The sequence below is a fragment of the Rhincodon typus genome, chromosome 32 (assembly GCF_021869965.1).
Source record: "Rhincodon typus isolate 14 chromosome 32, sRhiTyp1.1, whole genome shotgun sequence".
Taxonomy (NCBI): Eukaryota; Metazoa; Chordata; class Chondrichthyes; order Orectolobiformes; family Rhincodontidae; genus Rhincodon; species Rhincodon typus.
In genome coordinates this window covers 28101670-28121416 of record NC_063363.1, presented here as the reverse complement: position 1 = coordinate 28121416, position 19747 = coordinate 28101670, and the positions used below count along the sequence as shown (strand labels likewise).

Genomic DNA, 19747 nt, shown 5'->3' with positions numbered 1-19747 from the left:
GCTGGCCAGCCAGCGACACCCACATCCCATAAAAAATAAAAAAATGTTCACTAACAAGGACTTCAGCTATGCTAACGAGTTCCACTTTGGAGCAGGGAATATTATAAATTTGATAATCACTCTCCAGATTAGCCATGGAGTGAAATATGAACCAAGCTGAAGTAGACAAAACTGTTCCTATTGCAGTAGCAGCCTTTAAATCTCCCAGTGGCTCCCTACCTATCTTCCCTCTATGAACTCCCCGAACTTTACATGTATGTAATGAGAGACTACACCAACCCTCATTAAAGGTGGCATTTCATGGGATAGTTAAAGAACAAACCTTCTGGTTTGTAAGCTATAAATGCAGCACAGCACACACCCTTTAAAATGTCACTGTTGGGACAATAAAAATTAATTCCCTAGACAGTCTTATATTTGGTTGTGATTGCTTTGGGGGACCTAAATAACACTGGAAGCTCATTACGGAAAACATTCAAAAGCATCTCAATGCAACCAACCTGATGCCAGCTCCTGAAAAAAAATCCACAATTCTGCTACAGATACAATGGTATTGTAACTGCACAATGATAAACTACCACTGCGAAGAAATATGCATTGGCTGCTTATATGTTTCTAACATGAAATGCCATCAAAGTTCAAGAAAGAATGCCCAGCTCCATGGTGTAGAAATCCAGCAAGGGCAAGTGCAGAGGAAAGAAAATGAAATAAATAATACTGGTCAAGTACTGCTAATTCAGAATCATAGATTGGTTACAGCACCTTAGGATGACCTGCTGCATCTTAGTGACACACCCACTCCTTGTAAACCTAGATTTTTCTCTTCAGATAATTATCCGTTTGCCTTAAAGCCACAATTGAACCTGCACCTACCCACACAGCAGTGCACCCACATCCTAAACACTTGCTACATAAACAAGCTCATATGGCCTCTCGTCCTTTTGCTGATTATTCGCTTCCGCTAAAAAAAACTGTATATTATAGATGGATAGAAAGACTGAGGAAGATAAGGTGGTTTGGACTCCTGGGATAAACAAAACGAGTTTTCCGTGACATGATAATGTAGAGGTTATATTGGTCGACTCATTACCTGCACGTTGGACTAATAATCCAGCAGAGCTTGAATTCAGAAACCAATTTGAATTCACCTCCAAACTATGAAGATAAAAATCTGGTGTAAAGATGACAATTAATTTGTTGGATTGTCATAAAACCTCACTCAGGGAAAGAATCCTGTATTTCATACCTGCTCTGGCCTCTTAGTGTTAGCTCTGCATCAAAGTACTTGACTCTTAACTTCCCCTAAATGACCTAGTAAGGCAATAAATTCTGTGGAGAAATGACCAGCAGTACAAAGAGAAGACCCATCACCACCTGGTCAGGACAAACAGACATGGTGTTAATCTATCCAGCCCACAGTCTTATTATTTCATTAATTTTACTATAAACCATAATCCAATATGGTGCAAAGATAGGAAGAAGGAGAACTGAGAGTACAATGGCATCATCATAAAAAATATTAATTGCAACCACTACCACCAACACCATCTGCACATCCCCCAACCATCTCTGATTCCCCTCTCTCTCTAAGGAATTGGAAAAGGGTGAGGTGTCTCGTTATGTTCTTGTTAATTTGTCGAAAGTAACAAAGGATTCCCACTTTTTGTGGTTGTGCTGAGCCATTTAAAGTCGGTATGCTCCATGACTCAGCTCCAGAATGATTATGGGGGTATGTGTAATTCATCTCAAACTCCTCATGCCAGACAGTGTTAAATTCTAACCAGTGACTCTCTGAAAGTACAGCAATAAGTTAAAAATTGCAAGTTCAAGCCCTACTCCTGAGTCTTGAGGACATAATGCAGGCTGGTTCTTCACTGCAGTAATGTAAAAGTGCAGAACTGTCAGAGGTGCCACATTTTATTTGAAACATTAAACTGAGGCCCAGGCTGCTGTTTTAGATAGATGAGAGAGATCCCTTGTCACCAATTGAGAGCAGAGGGGTTAACCGGTGCTCTGGCCAATATTTTCCTCGAGCAACATCAGTCAAACAGATTATCTAGTCATGTATCTCATGATGTTACATTTCAACTCCTTTCCTTCATAAGGAAGGACTGTGATTTCACTTAAGCATGGTCACAGAGGGATGGCAACTATCTATCCATTCACCAGCTGGAGTCAAAACCTTTAAAAAATAAACAGAGGAAAACAATCAATAGTTCTAAGGAAAAAGGCTAACTTTTACAGAATATCTCCTAAACACTTTACAGCCTATTTTTTGAAGTATACTTACCACTATAATGTAAGAAACAAGCAGCAAGCTGCTACCTAACGCTACGAAAGAGAAAATGGAACAAGATTCCAGCCTACAAATCAGGGCAATGGTTTGGCTTTGTGCAATTGGGTGGTTTTGTTTTTATCCATTTGTTTCTCCAAGAATATGTTGCAAGATAGAGTCTATTGAATATTGGCAGAATGTAGACAGAACTGATCAATTCGGAATTGTCAATAATCCGCTCAGTTTTTTTTAGAGTACGTAAGATCTCATTGTAAACCAGCACACTACTCAGACATCAGTGCATGCGCAACTTTCCTTGTCTAACAATTTGTCCATTTTATCCCTGCCTCCCCGGGGAATCTCATTGTCTGCTACAATTAAGTGGTGACAGACCCATTATTGAGCTTTCCTTTAAATGAATAGTTGGTTTGTTTGCTCCATCAGAAACTTAACTCTTTCAGTTCTTATTAAACAGAATTATTGTGAAACAACTTCAAGCAATATTGGCTAATAACGCAGGCTATTAAGGTCAGAAGGTTGCAACCTATGATCAAAGAATGTTAACACAATCTTAATATTCAAACATCACCTAAAATAAACAAGCTTGTTTGCATCTGAAATTTTTCAACAGATTTGCAATGTATCCTACAGAGGGTATGAAACTCAAATTTGTTTTCTGTCTATACTATTTTAACACTTTTAATCTGAGTTTACAAAATGCTGGAGACAAGAATTAGCCTCCCAGCTTCTCCTGGTCTCCATGTCGGCTGATATTGTTAATAGCTGTCTCTGGAGGTATCATTTCTCCCTCACTCTCTCTCTACTGAGTCAACAGACTTCTCATCACTCTTCAAAAAATCAACCTTTGATCCCAACATCTTTGTGAACTATCAGCCCATCTCCAACCTCTTTTTTCTCTCCAAAGTGCTTGAATGCATTGTTGTCTTCTAAATCTGTTTCAGGAAATCCCCCATGTTGGAAACCTTCCAATCAGATTTTCACTCCTGCCACTGTTCTGAAATAGCTACAATCAAAATCTCAAAATCACCCTTTTTGACAATGAGATGGAGGAATGTTCCATTCTCTTCTGCAACCTTTGACATGACTAAACATACCAACTGCCTTTAACACTCCTCCTCTGCTGTCACTTCGGTCCCATTCTTATCTAGCTAATCATAGCTTGAACATCATCTGTAATGATTTTTCTACCTGCTCCCTCATCACTACTTATGGTGTCCGCCAAGAATCCATGACAGAGTATTCCTCCATTAAAATACAGAAAAGGCTGAAATAATTGCTTTGAGTCCCTCTTCCAAACTCTGCTGCCTGGTAATCAATGCCATCCTTATAACATGAACACCAAAGTGCAGGAGATAGAAACAGGCCCCACAGCCCTTTATCAGCCTACTCCACCATTCAATATCATCAGGGCTAACTTTTAACTTCAACTCCAGTCTCCCGTCTGTGTCCAAAATCTCTTCATTCTCTGAAAGTCTAAAAGCTGCCTGTCTGACCCTTAATTACATTTCATGATGGAACAGTCATAACTCTCCGGGTAGAGAATTCCAAAGGTTCACAACCCTTTGAAGACATTTTCTCCTCAGCTCACTCTTATCCTGGGACTGTGACCCGTGTTTTACATTCTCCAGCTGGCTGAAACAACCTCATAATTTCTACTCTGTCCAGCCCCGTCATGTTTTGTGTATGTGAAAAGGATCACTTTTCATTCTTCTAAACTGCAGAAGATGGTTATCCAAATTACTCAGACTTTCATTCCAGCAGGCAATCGAATGAAACTTCTTCACTATGATGCCTTCAATCTATCTTTTCTTAAAAATGGAGACGAAAATTGCGCACAGTTTTCCAGCCATATGATGCCAGCAAGACCTCTTTATTCCTATATTCCAAACCTCTTTGCAATAAAGGCCAACATGCCATTTGCCTTACCCATTGCTTGCTGTACCCACATGCTAACCTTCTGTGTTCCTTATATAGGCCCACCTATGTCTGCCTGAACATTGACATTTACTAATTTCATGCCTTTTTTAAAAAAATTACTTTTTAACTCTTACGACCAAAGTGAGTAATTCCACGTTTTCTCAAATTATACTTTATTTACCACCTTGCTGTCCACTAACTTATATTGCCTAGATATCTTTGCAATCTCTTTCTTCCTCACAGCCTGCATGCCTATTTAACTTTGTATCATCAGCAAATTTAGATTCATCACTCTCTCTTCATCCAAGTCATTAACATAGATTCTCAATAACCGAGGTCCTAACACTAAGCCTTTCAGTACCCCACTAGCCAGAGCATCCACCTTGAATACACCGTTTATGCTTACTCTTTGTCTGACAGCTGCCTGAAATGAAGCCAGTCTGTTCACAAACTTGGTGTCACATTTGATCATGAGATAAGTTTTCAATGTCATACTGGCACCAACAATAAGATGATGCCCTTTTTCCACTGCCATGTCATTGCCTGACGTCAATCCTGTCCCAGATCACCTAGCTGCTGCAGAAGTACTCATTCATGCATTTATTACCTCCAAGCTTGTCTATTTCACTGCATTTCTGACTGGCCTCCCATATTTTTGCCTCAATAAGGCATCCAAAATTCTGCTGCCTTTGTCTTACTTTGCACTGTGTCCCATTCCCTTATCACCCATATTCACTGACTTACACTGTGGGTCTTAGTCAAGCAACATCCTGATTTTACAATTCTCATCCTTGCTTTCAAGTCTCCATGGCCTGGCCTCTTCCTATCTCTGTAATCTCTTCCAACCTAACAAATTCCAAGATATCCGCACTTCTCTAATTCTGTTCTTTTCAGCATCTCCAATTTTAACAACTCCATCATCTTTGGCCACACTTGCAGTTTCCTTGGCGTAAGCTGTGGAAACCCTCCCTACACTTCTCTGCCTCTCATCTCACTTGTCTTCTTCAAGAAATTTCTTAAAACCTGCCACTTTGCCCAAGCTTTAATTTATCTGATTAACATCCCACGGTGGCTCAGTATTATCTTCTGTTTTATAGTAATTCTGTGATGAGCCTTGAGGTTGGTTTTTATTATGTCAAAGGTGTTGTCTACAAACATACTCTGTGATTGTTGCTTTAATTCAAGGGTGGAAACGTTCATAAGCATAAACTGCTGCATTCCCTATCAACCTCTACAACTCTCCAGAACTGCTCAACTGAACAAAGCCTGGATCACTGGCATTCAACTGGGTTGAAGAACACTACTGCCCGCTAAACTCTCATAGGAGACATATATCTTCAACCTGAATGTATTTGCTCCCCTATTCCATTTAAAAGAAAGAAAGAGCTTGCATTTACATAGTGCCTTTCAGGGACTCTGGGCATTCCAAAAACCTTCATAATCAATGAAGTACTTTTGAATACTTTTTATTGTTGTTCGGTAATTGAATGCGGGTGTTGCTGGCTAGGCTATTATTTATTAGCTATTGCTAATTGCCCCAGGTAAGTGAGCTGCCTTCTTGAGCTGTTGCAGTACTCAGAATCTAGGGAAACCAAATGCTTTTTGGGAGAAATTGCAAGGATTCTGACTCAGCCCAAGAGAAAAAACACCAAACACAGTTCCGAACCAAAGTGGAATGTGACTTGGAGTTTGAACTTGCAAGTGGCAGTGTTCCACTGCACCTGCTGCCCTCATTCTTCTAAATGGCAGGGTTTTCTGGTTTGGAGGGTGCTGTAGAAGGAACCTTGACATAATACTGCAGTGCATCCTGGAAATGGTACACAATGATGCATCAATTGGAGTCAATGATAAATGAAGAGAATGTGGTGCCTGGTAAACATGCTGCTTTGTCCTGGATGGTAGCAAGTTTTTTGTCTGTTGTTCAAGCTATATCATCCAGGAAAGTGGCGATACTCCATCACATTCCTGACTTGTGCCTAGTCGATGGTGGACAGGGATTGCAGAGACAGGAAGTGAGTTATTCAATGCAGGATTCCTAGCCTCTGACCTGCTGTTGTAACCACAGTATTTATACGATAAGTTCAGTTCTATTCGGTTCAGTTTCTCGTCAATGATAGCCATCAAGATGTTGATCATGGCGATGGCAATGCCATTGAATGCCAAGGGATTCTTTCTTGTTGGATATGGTCATTACCCGGCATTGTATGGCACGAATGTTATTTGTCACTTGTCAGCCCAAGCCTACATGTTAAAAACCAAAAGCACTGCGGATGCTGTAAATCAGGAGCAAAAACAGAAGTTGCTGGAAAAGCTCAGCAGGTCTGGCAGCATCTGTGAAGAAAAATCAGAGTTAACATTTCAGGTCCGGTGACTAACGAAGGGTCACTGGACCCGAAACGTTAACTTTGATTTTCCTTCACAGTTGCTGCCAGACCTGCTGAGCTTTTCCAGCAATTTCTGTTCAAGCCTACATGTTGTCCAGTTCTTGCTGGATTAGGACTCAGAATGCTTCAGTACTTTAGGAGTCACACATAGTGCTGAACATTGTGCAGTCATCAGCGAATATCCCTATTTCTGATCTTATGATGGAGGGAAAGCCATTGATGAAGCAGCTGATGATGGTTCAGTCCAGAACATAGATTGTGGGGATCTCTTGCAGTGATGCCCTGGAGCTGAGGTGATTGACCTCCAACAACCAAGACAATCTTTCCTTTTGTTAGGTATGACTTCAAACAGCAGAGAGTTCCTGTTACAATTTAGGTAACAGCACAGCCAATTTATGCACAGTAAGATAATAATCAGTGATCGGACTGGTGATCTTTAGGGATAAATTCTGGCCAGGACACAGGACAGAACTCTCCTGTTTATCAAAGCACTGTCTGCATTACCACACAATCTGTGTTTTACAAGAATGTATGTCAGCTGTATCCCCAAACCTATCCATCCTGTACCATGGCCTATGTTGCTTTTCATGGCTTAAAATGGAATAAATTAAAAAAGCAATTTCAGTTTTAGTTAAATACTAAGAAAAGTTGAATGGAAAACATTTCATTTCGTACAGATTTGTGGGTTTCTGCCCTCGTTTCCACTGCCCACTGTCCCCCCCCCCACAAAATCTGGGATTATAAATTTTCTTTTAGCTGAGTCACATATGTATTCTGCCTGAGTCTCTCTCTCTCTTAGCAGGAACTGGCTCAGTGCAGCAGCTTTCAATGTTGTGCTAATATGCAGCCAGCTGGAGCCATGCCGCTGTTGATTTATCCCCTCCTCCATCTGCCGCTCCCACCCCCTCTTACCAGGGGGTTAATCATCTCGCTGAGTTGTGAGGTGATCTATTGACCAAGAATGTCTTAACATGCAAAATTCTCTTGTCATAGGGTGATTTTGTTTGAGTGACAGCCTCTTTTGCAGGTGGATCATTGAAATCAGACAGAGTGTTCAAAAATCTTGAGAGGTTTTGGTAGAGTGAGGACGCTGGATTATAGTTCGCTCAAATTGCTGTGACATATTTTGCTTTTACATGCATGTTGTATTCTGGAACTCTAGACAGTGATGGTAGAGGCTGGAACGATATTTTTGTCACATGGCTGACCAGGAATCCCTCCCAATCTTACCTTTTTCCATTCTCGAGGGAGTAGCGGTTTGATAGTGAACTTGTTTGGTCATGTTCTGAACACACTTTTCTTGGCCGTTGAGTCTTGGTGTGGGACCTGAAGCTGGAGCTTCGAGCTGAGACATGGGAACATTACCCACTAGACACAAGACCTCTCGCCTTGACAGAATAAATGAGGAGAAATTGGTTCAATAATATTGGAACTCATGTTCTCTGGAGTCCAATGCTATTGAACCAATTTCTTCTCAATTATTCTATCAAAGCAAGAGGTCTTGTGGCTAGTGGATAGCTTTCCCATTTCTGAGCTAGAAGCTCCATCATCTGAGGTGACATAAGGAAACAAAACGTTATGCAGTAACTTGTTATAATCTGTAATGTGCTGTCTGAAAGTGTATTGGAAGCAGATTCAATAATAACTTTCCAAAGGGAATTGAATAAATACTTGAAGGAGATGAACAGGGACATGGAGAAGGAGTGGGGCTGTTTACTTTCTGAGAGTCAGCACAGGCACACTGGGCTGAATAACCTACTTCCATGCTGTTTCATTCTAGAATTCAATGGTAGGCAGTCCAAGCAATAGAATCAGACACCTATGACAGGTGGTTGGGATGATTTGGATTCATATCACACCTTATCTATATCAAACATCCAAATCATTTCAGATCCTGTGGATTATTTGGAGGAATGGCACGGTGGCTCAGTGGTCAACACTACTGCCTCACAGCGCCAGGGACCTGGGTTCAATTCCACCCTCGGGTGACTGTCTGTGTGGAGTTTGCACATTCTCCCCGTGTCTGTGTGGGTTTCCTCCCACAGTCCAAAGATGTGCAGGCTAGGTGGATTCGCCATACTAAATTGCCTATAGTTTTCAGGGTTGTACAGATTAGGTGGATTATAGAGAGACGGGTCAGTGTGGACTTGTTGGGCCAAAGGGCCTGTTTCCACACTGTGGGGATTCTATGATGATGAACGTTGAATGCTGGAGCCATTTTATACACTATCACAAGGCCATGTATTGAGATGAATGGTCAATCCCTTGCTGGTGTTGCTTGAATGAGCAATTTGGGCAGGATAGTGATATTAGTTTGTTAAACAGCTGGGCAGGATATCCCATCCATAAATGCCAGCAGGAGGGGTGGACTGGCTCCACAAAAAGATAAAGGAATTATTTACGGGGTGTTTGGAAATTTCCCAATTTGGCTAATCAGTGCAGATGTGACTATAGCTCCAATGAAACCAAGGTGGCATGGAGAAAAGGGAACATTATAATCGCTTTATACTTGCATTACTAGAACCACACTGTGGAAAATGACAAGGATTTATTTTTAGTGTTGCAGCATTGTACAGATTCTATTTTCTGCCATTTATGTTTATTTTGTGGAAACATTACAGACATCTATCTATCCCCCTGTACCAAATCTCTGACATTTCTCATGAGAAAAGAAAATGTTTTGCATTCAGATAGAACCTCTTGATGTGCTCAGGTCATCTCAATGCACTTTACAAACATTTAAATACTCTTAAAGTGTAGTCATCATTCTAAAGTAGAAAATGCTATCAATTTAGCAGTGAACTTTCCCATAGCAAGTTCCACAAACTATATGTGATAACCAGATAATCTGTTGTTGTGATTATCAGCTAAAACCAGTATTTATCTCCCATCTCCAACTGCCCTTGAGAAGGTGATGGTCAGCTGGCTTTTTGGACTGCTGCAATCCATGAGATAAATATTGAGCAGGACACTGAACAGAACTAGCCTGCTCTCCTTCATATAGTATCATAGAATCTTTTACGTTTACCAAAGGGAAAGGATGGATCTTTGGTTTAATGCATCATCTGAATGATAGGAAGTGGTTAAAGGGTAGCTAGTTCATCCATTGGTAAAGCTGAAGCTAAGGTTCCTTCTATGCTCTAAAGGGTAAACCACCTGTATTATTTAGCAAAGAGCCATGATTTTGTAAGTCTTAAAAAGAACGCAGCTTCAACTATGTGTCCATTTCATATTGACAGATGTCAAGTGGATCAAAGGTGAATGTGCTGCAATCTGTTTTGGTCCCACTGGGCTAATGACTGCAATACTGTTAGCCTGTGGTACACGGTGGATGTGAGGTAGGAAAACATTGGGCTGGACTAACACGTCACTCTCCTCCACACACTCAAACAGTCTGCCAGCATCACACACCTTGGTAAGAGGCAGGTGAATAGCTGGCACAGTGGACCCATTCTTCAGTACAAATTACCAGCTGTGAGGTAGCAAATTTACAAGAAATTGAAAGGTACGGTACAGGCCATTCAATCCACTGTACCTGAGACAGCACTTTTGATAGAACTATCCAAATGATTACATTTCTTTCCTGAGAGTTGTGCAAATGTTTGCTTTTCAATTATCTATAAAATCCTCCTTCTAATGTATAGAACTATTGAATCTGCTTCTACCATCCAAGTGGAAAATTCAGGCACATCATTCCCAATCACAACAGCTTGCCATGGAAAATAAATGTAAAATTTGCATTTGCTCTTCCGCAGCATCATTGAGGCCTGCCTGATTTTTAATTTGCATTTCTTTTAGAAAGATATTCTGCCTACCATACTACAGGCCATGTGTTCCAGTGATTGGCTAACTGAATCAAACAACATGTTCCTTTGGATGTACACATTAGGCAGAGTACTCAACCAACCTGTACTTGCAAAATCTGGCATAAGATGTCTATTGACAGATGTGATTCGGTGCAGACAGCACCTGCTAAACATGCTTGAGTGTACAAATTGTTATACTAACAACCAATTTAAGATAATTTGCCGAGTTTGTAACTTATACTTGCTAGAAGCGGCATTCATTCATATAGAGATAACAAGGTGTAGAGCTGGATGAACACAGCAGGCCAAGCAGCATCAGAGGAGCAGGAAGGCTGACATTTCGGGCCTAGACTACTATCTCTGAAACAATTCATTCATATGATCAATTCTCTGCATACAAAAGGAGTATGTTTAAACCTTGACCTTTGTGAACTACATGGAAGCATGGAGAGGTTATAGTGACCTGCAGCTTTCTGCATTGCAACACCTTTGCCAATCAAAATTGACTTATAAGCCAATGAGCATCTTTTCCCCTGTGCTATGAATTGTTCTGACGGTTTGAAATTTGGCATTTGTGCGCTTATCGCAGTGAATGGAAGATAAATCCTTCAGCAATATGTGTCTCTTTTCAGTAATATTCAGGTTTTATAAAGATGGTGTCACCCAGCAGTCTTTTCCTTGATTGACCATGCTACTTCCCAACATTATTAAATTGTAATTTAAAACATAGTGTAGGAGATATAATCACTGGTACAGTGGTATCACCATGGCCTCAGTTGTGTTACTGATCCTTTCTGAGAGAAAACTATCCAGGTGTCTTCCTGGATGTGTGGCAGGAGTAGAAGATCACCCTTAAATGTCCCTGAAACGTTTGCATTCCAAACATCTACTGCTGCCAATGGCCAACTCAAAGTGAGTCTAAGGTAAATACTGTCCATACAATGGATGGAAAAGCAAATTGGTGTCAGTGGCAGATTTTGGGAATGGTGGGATAGGATCAATTTCAAATTTGTCTGGGCCAGGATAAGACCAAAGTAGGGTGTGCGCATGTGCGTTTGTGTGCGTGCGTGTGTGTCTGTGTGTGTATGAGATTGTGCGTGTGCGTCTGTTTGTGTGTGTGTGTGTGTGTGTGTGTGTGAGAGAGACAGAGAGAGAGAGAATGAGAGTGTGTCTGTGTGTGTGATTGTGCATGTGCATGTGCATGTGTGTGTGAGATTGTGTGTGTGTGTACATGTGTGTGAGTGTGTGTGTGTGAGAGATTGTGTGTGCATGTTTGTGTGCATGTGTGTGTGACAGAGTGAGAGATTGTGTGTGACAGAGTGAGAGATTGTGTGTGACAGAGTGAGAGATTGTGTGTGTGTGTGAGAGAGAGAGAGAGAGAGAGGGAGATTGTGTGTAAGCCATTGTCATTGTTGAAAATTCATTCAAAGCTAAAGGAACCTCAGTAATTACCACCAGTGTGTTATCAAGCACTGGAGTAATTGGGAGAAATGAAGATAAAATGTCGACTTCAGGCAGCAGGTTTGCTATTTGGAATTTTTCAGATAACTCACTCAAAACAAAAGCTTAGCTGGAACCTGTCTCATGGGATTCAAGATCCAAGTCCCAAGAAAGAAAACAGGACTTTAATTTAACTCTTTGTTGATTTTTCAATAATAGTCCTTTTTTTAATGGAAATTATAATTTGCACCCTTTGGGTATGATTATTAATGAGGACATTTGAAGTCATTTTGCGAACAGTTTCAAAAGCATGAATTGTCAGAATCTTCGAATTGAAAAGTCTATTCTGTTTTAAGAGTTAAGGTGCATTTGCTTGTCGATATCACCTCTGGCACCAGGTCAGATGCTGAGACATCAGTTTTATGTTGACTTTGGTACTCCAACTTCTGATGTCGCCATAGTGATAGACATTTGAATTATAATGCGTACTCATTTTGGCAAATCAGCAGCCTTGACTTTTAACCTCAGAAATAGGAACAGGCTTTCAGATTACAATCAGTCTATTTGCATAACACAAAGAGACGTCGGTGCTTGCGAGCCACTGGCGTGTCTGTCAAAAAAAGAGAGTTTGCCCGTTAGCAGATTGTAAAATATCAACAGCGCTTGTAATGGGAGAGCAAGGGAGCTGATGCTGCCGAGAATAAAGGTAGGCAATGCTGTCAGGTAAAGAACTCGATGATATCCTGATGATTCCGTCAGCTTTGAACCCCCTCAGTGACACTTCAGTAGCAGTGAGGCATCTGTCTGCAGAATACACCAGAAACTCATGTCTGCTAGAGAGAGCCTGACCTCTGAGACCTTGAGCTAAGAAGCTTTTCTGAAAATTATAGTTGGCCAGAACTCATAGCCCAGCTTCAAACTTTTGAAATAGAGAAGAATCTCCATTTACTGACAGGGGACTGGACAGTTTGGGGCTATTTCCTCTAGAAAAGAGAGGGCTTGGAAGGTGGATGAATAAACATCATTAGAATTATGAAACAGTCCGGCTTAATAGATCAAGCTGTGTTTCCACTTGCAGGCTGACCAAAATGAAAGACTAAAGTAGAACACAGTCACTATCAAACTACAAGGAATTGAGAAGATTATTTTCCCATACATCGGCTAGAATGTGCTACCTGCTACCACACGGTGAAGGACAGAGATGTATTTAAGTGTAAGTTAGATCAGTGCAGGAGGAAGGGAACTAAAAGGAGTTGAAGGATATACTAGTAGGATGAGATGAATAGGGGGTGGGAGGAGGCTCGTGTGGAGCATAAGCCAGCAGGACTGAATAGGTTGTTACATTGCTGTAAAATGTATGTGTATAAGAGATAATAACCTTTCAAACAGCTCCTGCACAAATTATCAGAATTACCAAATTACCAGACCAAGTGAAAGTATTCAGAAAATGTCTTATACAAGCCCACAACCCTGCCATGTCTTACAAAAATGACAACTCTGTCACTTGTTTCAACTTCTATTTCAGGTTACGTTTTGAAATTTTTCATTCTTTCTTTCCTTCTTTGTGAAGACAATCACAATGAGACCTTGGGATGTGTGGGTGTCAAGCACTCTCCTACAATTCATCTAAAGTGAGTTCTTCACTTGTAAGCCTGACTACCATGAGCTAGCAAGTTGTTTGACCATGAGGGGGCACCACAGCCTGTCCTTGCCTGGCATGCACATGTGCATTCCTTTCAGCAGGGGGCAACAGCTAGCAGTCAGGGGCAAGAGACCTTGGCCATTGTTCTCTAATGAGCCTAAAACCAACTGTTGGATCATCATCACAAATGCCTCTCCAGCCAACCACAAACCCACAAAACAACCCCTCCCCCCCACCACAAACTCCTCCCCATCACTATAACCCATCTCCCCACCACCACAACCTACTACTCATTATCACAACTCACTCCCTGAACACCACAACCCCTCCTCCATCACCACAACCCACCCCCCGTCACCACAACCACAACCACAACCCCATGATTACAACCACTCCCCCATCATCACAATCCCCTCCCCCATCACCACAACCCATCCCCGTCACCACAACCACAACCCCATCATTACAACATCATCCTCCATCATTACAATCCCATCCCCCATCATTACAACTCCATCCCCATCATTATAACCCATTCCTCATCATTGTAACTCCATCTCCAATCACCACAACCCCTCCCCCATCACCACAACCCTCCCCCATCATCACAACCCCTTCCCCATCATTACAACTCCTCCCCCATCACCACATTGCCCTCCTCATCATCACAATGCACTCCCCCATCACCACAACCCCTCTCCCCCCATCATTACAAATCCCCAATATCAGCCAACAGGGATTACCACAGCTGGCTAACTAAGAAGGAACCGGCATCGTATTTACATTTTTTAATTGACCTGTTCAGATGTTATGACACCCTCTGGAGCAAGTTGGTCTTGAATCAGACCTCCTGGCTCAAGATGCATAATGTAAACTCCTGTTACTTCTTCATTATATTCCAATGTCCTTTACACACTCAATGGATTATTTTGGAGCTGTGGTCAACTTGAACACAGGTCCTATAAAGAGCAAAATAGTAAGAGTAGTTAATGCGCTTTCTACAAGTATTTCGGTGATAAAATTGTAGGCCTGGATGCTGGAGTGAATTCCTGCACTTCCTCAATGTTATCCCATAGGATCCTCAGTGCTTGCCTGACCCACTGGTTCATTTAGATGGAATCTTAATTATCGTCTGATCCAAAGGACAGACTGTGCAACACTCCCTCAGCATTGCAAAGGACCAGCAGCTGAGAGTGCGAGATCCTGCTGCAAGTCTAACCTTCTGACCCAGAGTAAATAGTACAAACAACTGCTACAAGCTGACACAGCATCATGCTTGGCTGATGCTGCTTCATTCCTCCATGTGCAATTGTTCACCTGTACACTAATCTCAGGTCCAGCACAGTATCAATACATCGACATTAGAAAATCCTAATGAACTTTATATAAAGGAGTCATTGAGAGATTGATAATCTATACTGCTCTGCAAATTGCATTATTTTTGACTTAAAAGGAGCCTTTCCATTTAAGGGCTGAAACTATACCTTTCACATGAATATGATTCTCAGCTTTATAAATAGAGGCATTTGGTCCAATTTTAATTGCAAGCTAATGGCTTTAGATTGAGTTAAAATTTCACTCAGAAGACAAAAGCAAGGGACTTTCGCAGAACTTTCATAAAAGTCTGGTTAGGCCCCAGCTGGAGTATTATGCTGGGCACCAGCCTTTGGAAGGGTGTCAGGAACTTAGGGAGGATGCAGAGGCAATATACTAGAATGGTGGCTGGGATTTGTAATTTTAGCTATGTAGAGACCCTGAAGAAGCTGTGAATTTTCTCCTTAGAAGAGATCAAGCCAATAGCTTTAATAGAAGCATTCAAAATTATGAAGGGTTTTGAATAAAAATAAATAGAAAGAAGAGTTGGTAACCACATGGTGAAGGACAGAGATGTATTTAAGTGTAAGTTCGATCAGTGCAAAAGAAAGGTAACCAGAGGACACATGTAAGGAAATTGCCAAAAGAATCAAAAGGAGACATTATACAGCATTTTGTTACGAACTTTCAACAAAGATTTGGATTAATACTGTAGGGTAGGTGGGAGGAAATTTTTAAGGCCATAAGCAGGGAAATGGGATTAATTAGATACCAATTTCACAAAGACACAATTGGCCAAATAGTCTTTCTGTACTCAAGAGCGTTATATGATTCTATTCAATGAAACAAAGGATATATTTCTGTCTGTGGTGAAAATATGTGTGATATTAACAAATATCTTCACAATTCGACTTTATCCAGCTCATAAATTTCCTCAGTGTAATGCCAATGTAACATTTTTTTAAGTGCATAATTCTATTTCACAAAGGAAGTACTTCATTTTCTTACTTCATGCATCTGTCTTTTAGAAATTGCATTGTCTATGTCAATGTACCTCAGCAGTCATACATTTTCACATGATATATATAAGCTAACCTCTGACCCATGACTCTTTGCATTGATATGATTCCATTGCAAGTCACCAACAACAATGACAGCAGAGATAAAAGTGAATACAGGTAAGAGAGAAAAGATAGAGAAAGGGCCATGTTTTAAGTCTGTCTCCAGTGTGCAATTTTATTCAGCCAATCCTTCTGTTCTATCAGACCTATTTATGGTTAGAAAAGCAGCTGGAAATCTGAAATTATAGCAGCAAGAAAAGGCAGAAAGTGCATTGTCCTTTGGAAGTGAAAGAAGGTTAATGTTTACAGTGGAATCATCTGGCAGATCAGGACAATTATTAACTGACTGTGCCTTCCAAAAAAATTTGTTTCAATTGTTAACAGGTGTGCCTATTTTAGAGCATGCCAGAATGAGAGGGCACAAGCTGGTGACTAATTTGTGCCAATCGCTGCACTACAGTCAGAGTAGAAGCTGAGGTCAGAACCTCAGCACAGAAAGTATACAAGGACAATTGTAATGGCTTCTGCTTCAGAGACAATTTAGTCCCCTCCTCTCCCAAAATCCTTGTTAGTTGTGCAGGTGAGAAAAACTGTCCTGAACCTTACCTTATTGACCATCCTTTATGTGCATATGCAGATTGCAATTTAGACTATTCAACTGTGGGGAAACTGAAAGCAACTCTGTCCTGATCTGCTGTTCACGGGCTGTTTAACAGGAGTCACGACAGGACAGTCAGAAGTGGGAACTAGTCAGGCATTGTCTGGAAAACTATAGTTCTTTAACATGTGTCTTAGCTCAGATCATTCAACATAGCGCAGAGGATTGAATGTATAAGTTTCTCTGGTTCATAGGCTCAGTACCACATTGAGTATCCATTACTGAACTATTAGGTGACTCTTCCTTTTTTAAGAGGTTGAGGATAGTCCCTTTAAAGAAAGATGATTTTTCTCCAGTCTAACACCATTTTGTATTCTTGCAAGCAAATGTGTACTGGTCAGTAAATTACAAACAACTCACCAACATATCTGAGGCAGTCTACAGTTAGGAAAAAATAAATATTCTATTCCAATTATTTTATAATATCATTTTACCAAAATATCCGGTACTAGAAGATCCTGGTGGGTCCCAACTAAAGAGCATTTACTGAAGTAAAATGAGGGCTAACTCTTTGACAGCTACATAAGCAGTTCTTCATCATAATGATGATCACAAGACTAGACGCTCAATTTATTCAAAGAATACAATTAGCAAAGATTTGCTCTTTGCATTTATAATGTTCAGGGTATTATGTTTCCTGCGCTTTTCTTTGTTTTCATTGAAACAGGATTCACCATTTGTTTACTGAAGGAAATTGGGGAGAATGTTGACTTTTTTTTGGGATGAAGTTTGGTCATCACATCGCTGTATGGAAAAAGAAACAATGTCTGACACTGTAGCAATTAACTTACGTATGGGTTCAATATATTTTGCATAGAATGCAGATTTTACAGCACAATGAACAATTCTATATCATTGTTCATACAGTACACAAGGTACTATCCATTTTCCTTTCCTCATATATACCTGTCCAGTCTCCACTTGAATGCATTTATGTTATTTGTCTCAACTACTCCATAAGCTAAAAGAAAAGACTTACATCTATATAGCAACTTTCATATCCCCAGGCTATCCCTGATTTTACAGTCAGTAAAGTGCTTTTGCTGTAACATATGAAAAGTGACAGCCAATTTGTGCACAGAAATTTCACACAAACACTAAAATGTTAATGACCATATAATCTGTTTTAGTGATGTTGATTGAGAGTTAAATATTTGTCGAGGAAACAATCTAGCCAGTTCCACACTTTAATGTTAGCACTTCATACACCTCTTGGAGTGCAATTATTTAGTTATGTAGGTGAGAATAGCAGACGATGTTTTGATACAGTTGACTGGGGTCGGGATGTTGATTGGGGCTGAGGTGAAGCTCCTTTTGTCTGGATTGACAGCCAATGGATTTGATTGACTGCTGGTGGATTTTATTGGCTGGTAGTGGTCATGTTGGGGGAGACGCTGAAGGATTCCATCTGAATTCAGTTCCCATCTGAGTCAGACTGAGTTAATGCAGTGTGCAAAAACTCCCATTACAAGCCTCCTCACCACCCTCCACCTAGCTCTCCTTGAGCTGAAACTATTCGACATGGTTTTATCTCACAAATTCGTGAATATTCTTCACAATGTTTGGCGGTGCCCCTTGTTTCATCAAGTGTTCCCTGAAATGGTAGCACCATGCCAAGCCAGTGCCACTGGAAGGTTTATATTTGTTCCAGGGCTTCTTTTTACACTTTATGTTAGTTACATCACTCATCATCTATCATTGCAGCAGTCTGAAAATAAACATCTTGTCCATATATCACCACACCTCTGTTTTCTCACCAGATCTAGGAAGGCTTTGCAAGATGTGTTGCCAACACAGTGGTCCCTTTAAGAATGAGCTGGCCTTTTTCCTTCAGAGAAAAAAAAATCTAAATCCCTTCTGCATACTAAGGTGTTCCATGATGCTTAAACTCATGTTCCATGTTTTAAACTCAGGTATGTTCATGTCAATTGGACTCTGCAGAGTCTAAGATATACTACAAGGATGAGGACAGAGATAGTGTTTAAAAAGGTCACAGCCACCCGGTCAGTGGTCACGCTAAGGACCTGGTATAGCTAACCCACAGACACATAAACGCCAGTAAAACACAACATTATTATGGTAATAGTAAAATTTACACCTTCAATATAGAAAAAAAGTTAAGAATTATTCATGAAATACAGCTGGAAATTGATTTTTAATTAGATTTTTATTACTGCTCTCAATCCTGAGAAAAAATGGGATAATGCTTGTTCTGAAAAAAAATTAAACTGATATAAAATGCAATCAATGAATATTTCATGACAATAAAACCTTTTAACAATTCTAACCATTCTAATAGGTAGAGCTTCAGGCAAGTCACTTTTTTCTGTAAAGATAGACCACCATAGGAATGCGATTTACTCGAATCAGGGTTTCGCTGGAATCAAAAACAAAATCACAGCTCAAATAGATTGCCTCTGAATGTACTCAGACTCTTTGAGCAAGTCCCTTTGAAATCATCCGCACCCTGAGAGGCAACTTAATGGTGTCAAGTTGTCTGCTCACGGGGTTCCAAACTGCAGCGTCCCGATTTCGCTTCTGTTAAACAGTGAGTGTCACATCATCGAAAGTTTACTGAGCCCGAGCCCCTCGCTCTAACTTCAGACTGTTCAATGCATTAGGATACACATTTATATAGTGCACCCCCCAACAAACCGCTTGTTTTATTATTAGCATCATTTACAAGGCCCACTCACCGTTGACATAAGTCAGGTTTCCAATGTCTGTGAGGTTATCACCGAAACTGGACAGGCTGCCGTTGAAAGCGAAGAGCGGATCGGTGGAGTTAACGGAATCAGCCGAGATGGAATCTGCAAAAAGATTCATCTGTAGCAAGGTCTTCAGCAGGTAGCGCAACATCATGATTATGCATTAGTTTTGTTTTGTTCTCACATGTATATATTTTGGGGGAAAAAGTCAGAGGGAGGGAGAGACAATGATCTGGAATGTCTTCAGTGCCAGTTCAAATAACTTCAGTCTGTGCTGTTTACAAGCAGGCAGTCTGCTCACTGAGCTTAGCACGGTACTGATGGGGTTTTTTCACTTCTCCCTCGCTGCTTTCTCTTTCAGTCTCCGCATTTCTCTTCCTGTGAGTCTCTGGAGAGGATTGTTGGGGGGGCGCGAATAGAATAGTGGTGGAAGCAGAAACCAGGTGCCCGCACCAATAAATGTTTAATTATGAGATTAATAAGGCTCCCTGGAGGAGGAGAGCGTTGTGAAGCATTGCACA

General features: G+C 40.8%; 1 protein-coding gene across 1 annotated transcript in view; it reads right to left on the bottom strand.

The window, feature by feature from the left end:
* robo3 (roundabout, axon guidance receptor, homolog 3 (Drosophila)) overlaps window positions 1-19380 on the bottom strand; it is a 508257-nt gene extending 488877 nt beyond the window's left edge. The window contains exon 1 of the mRNA XM_048615373.1: window positions 19215-19380. Coding sequence (XP_048471330.1) covers window positions 19215-19380 — 166 coding nt within the window. The remainder of the gene's footprint in view (window positions 1-19214) is intronic.
* Window positions 19381-19747: the final 367 nt, after the last annotated feature.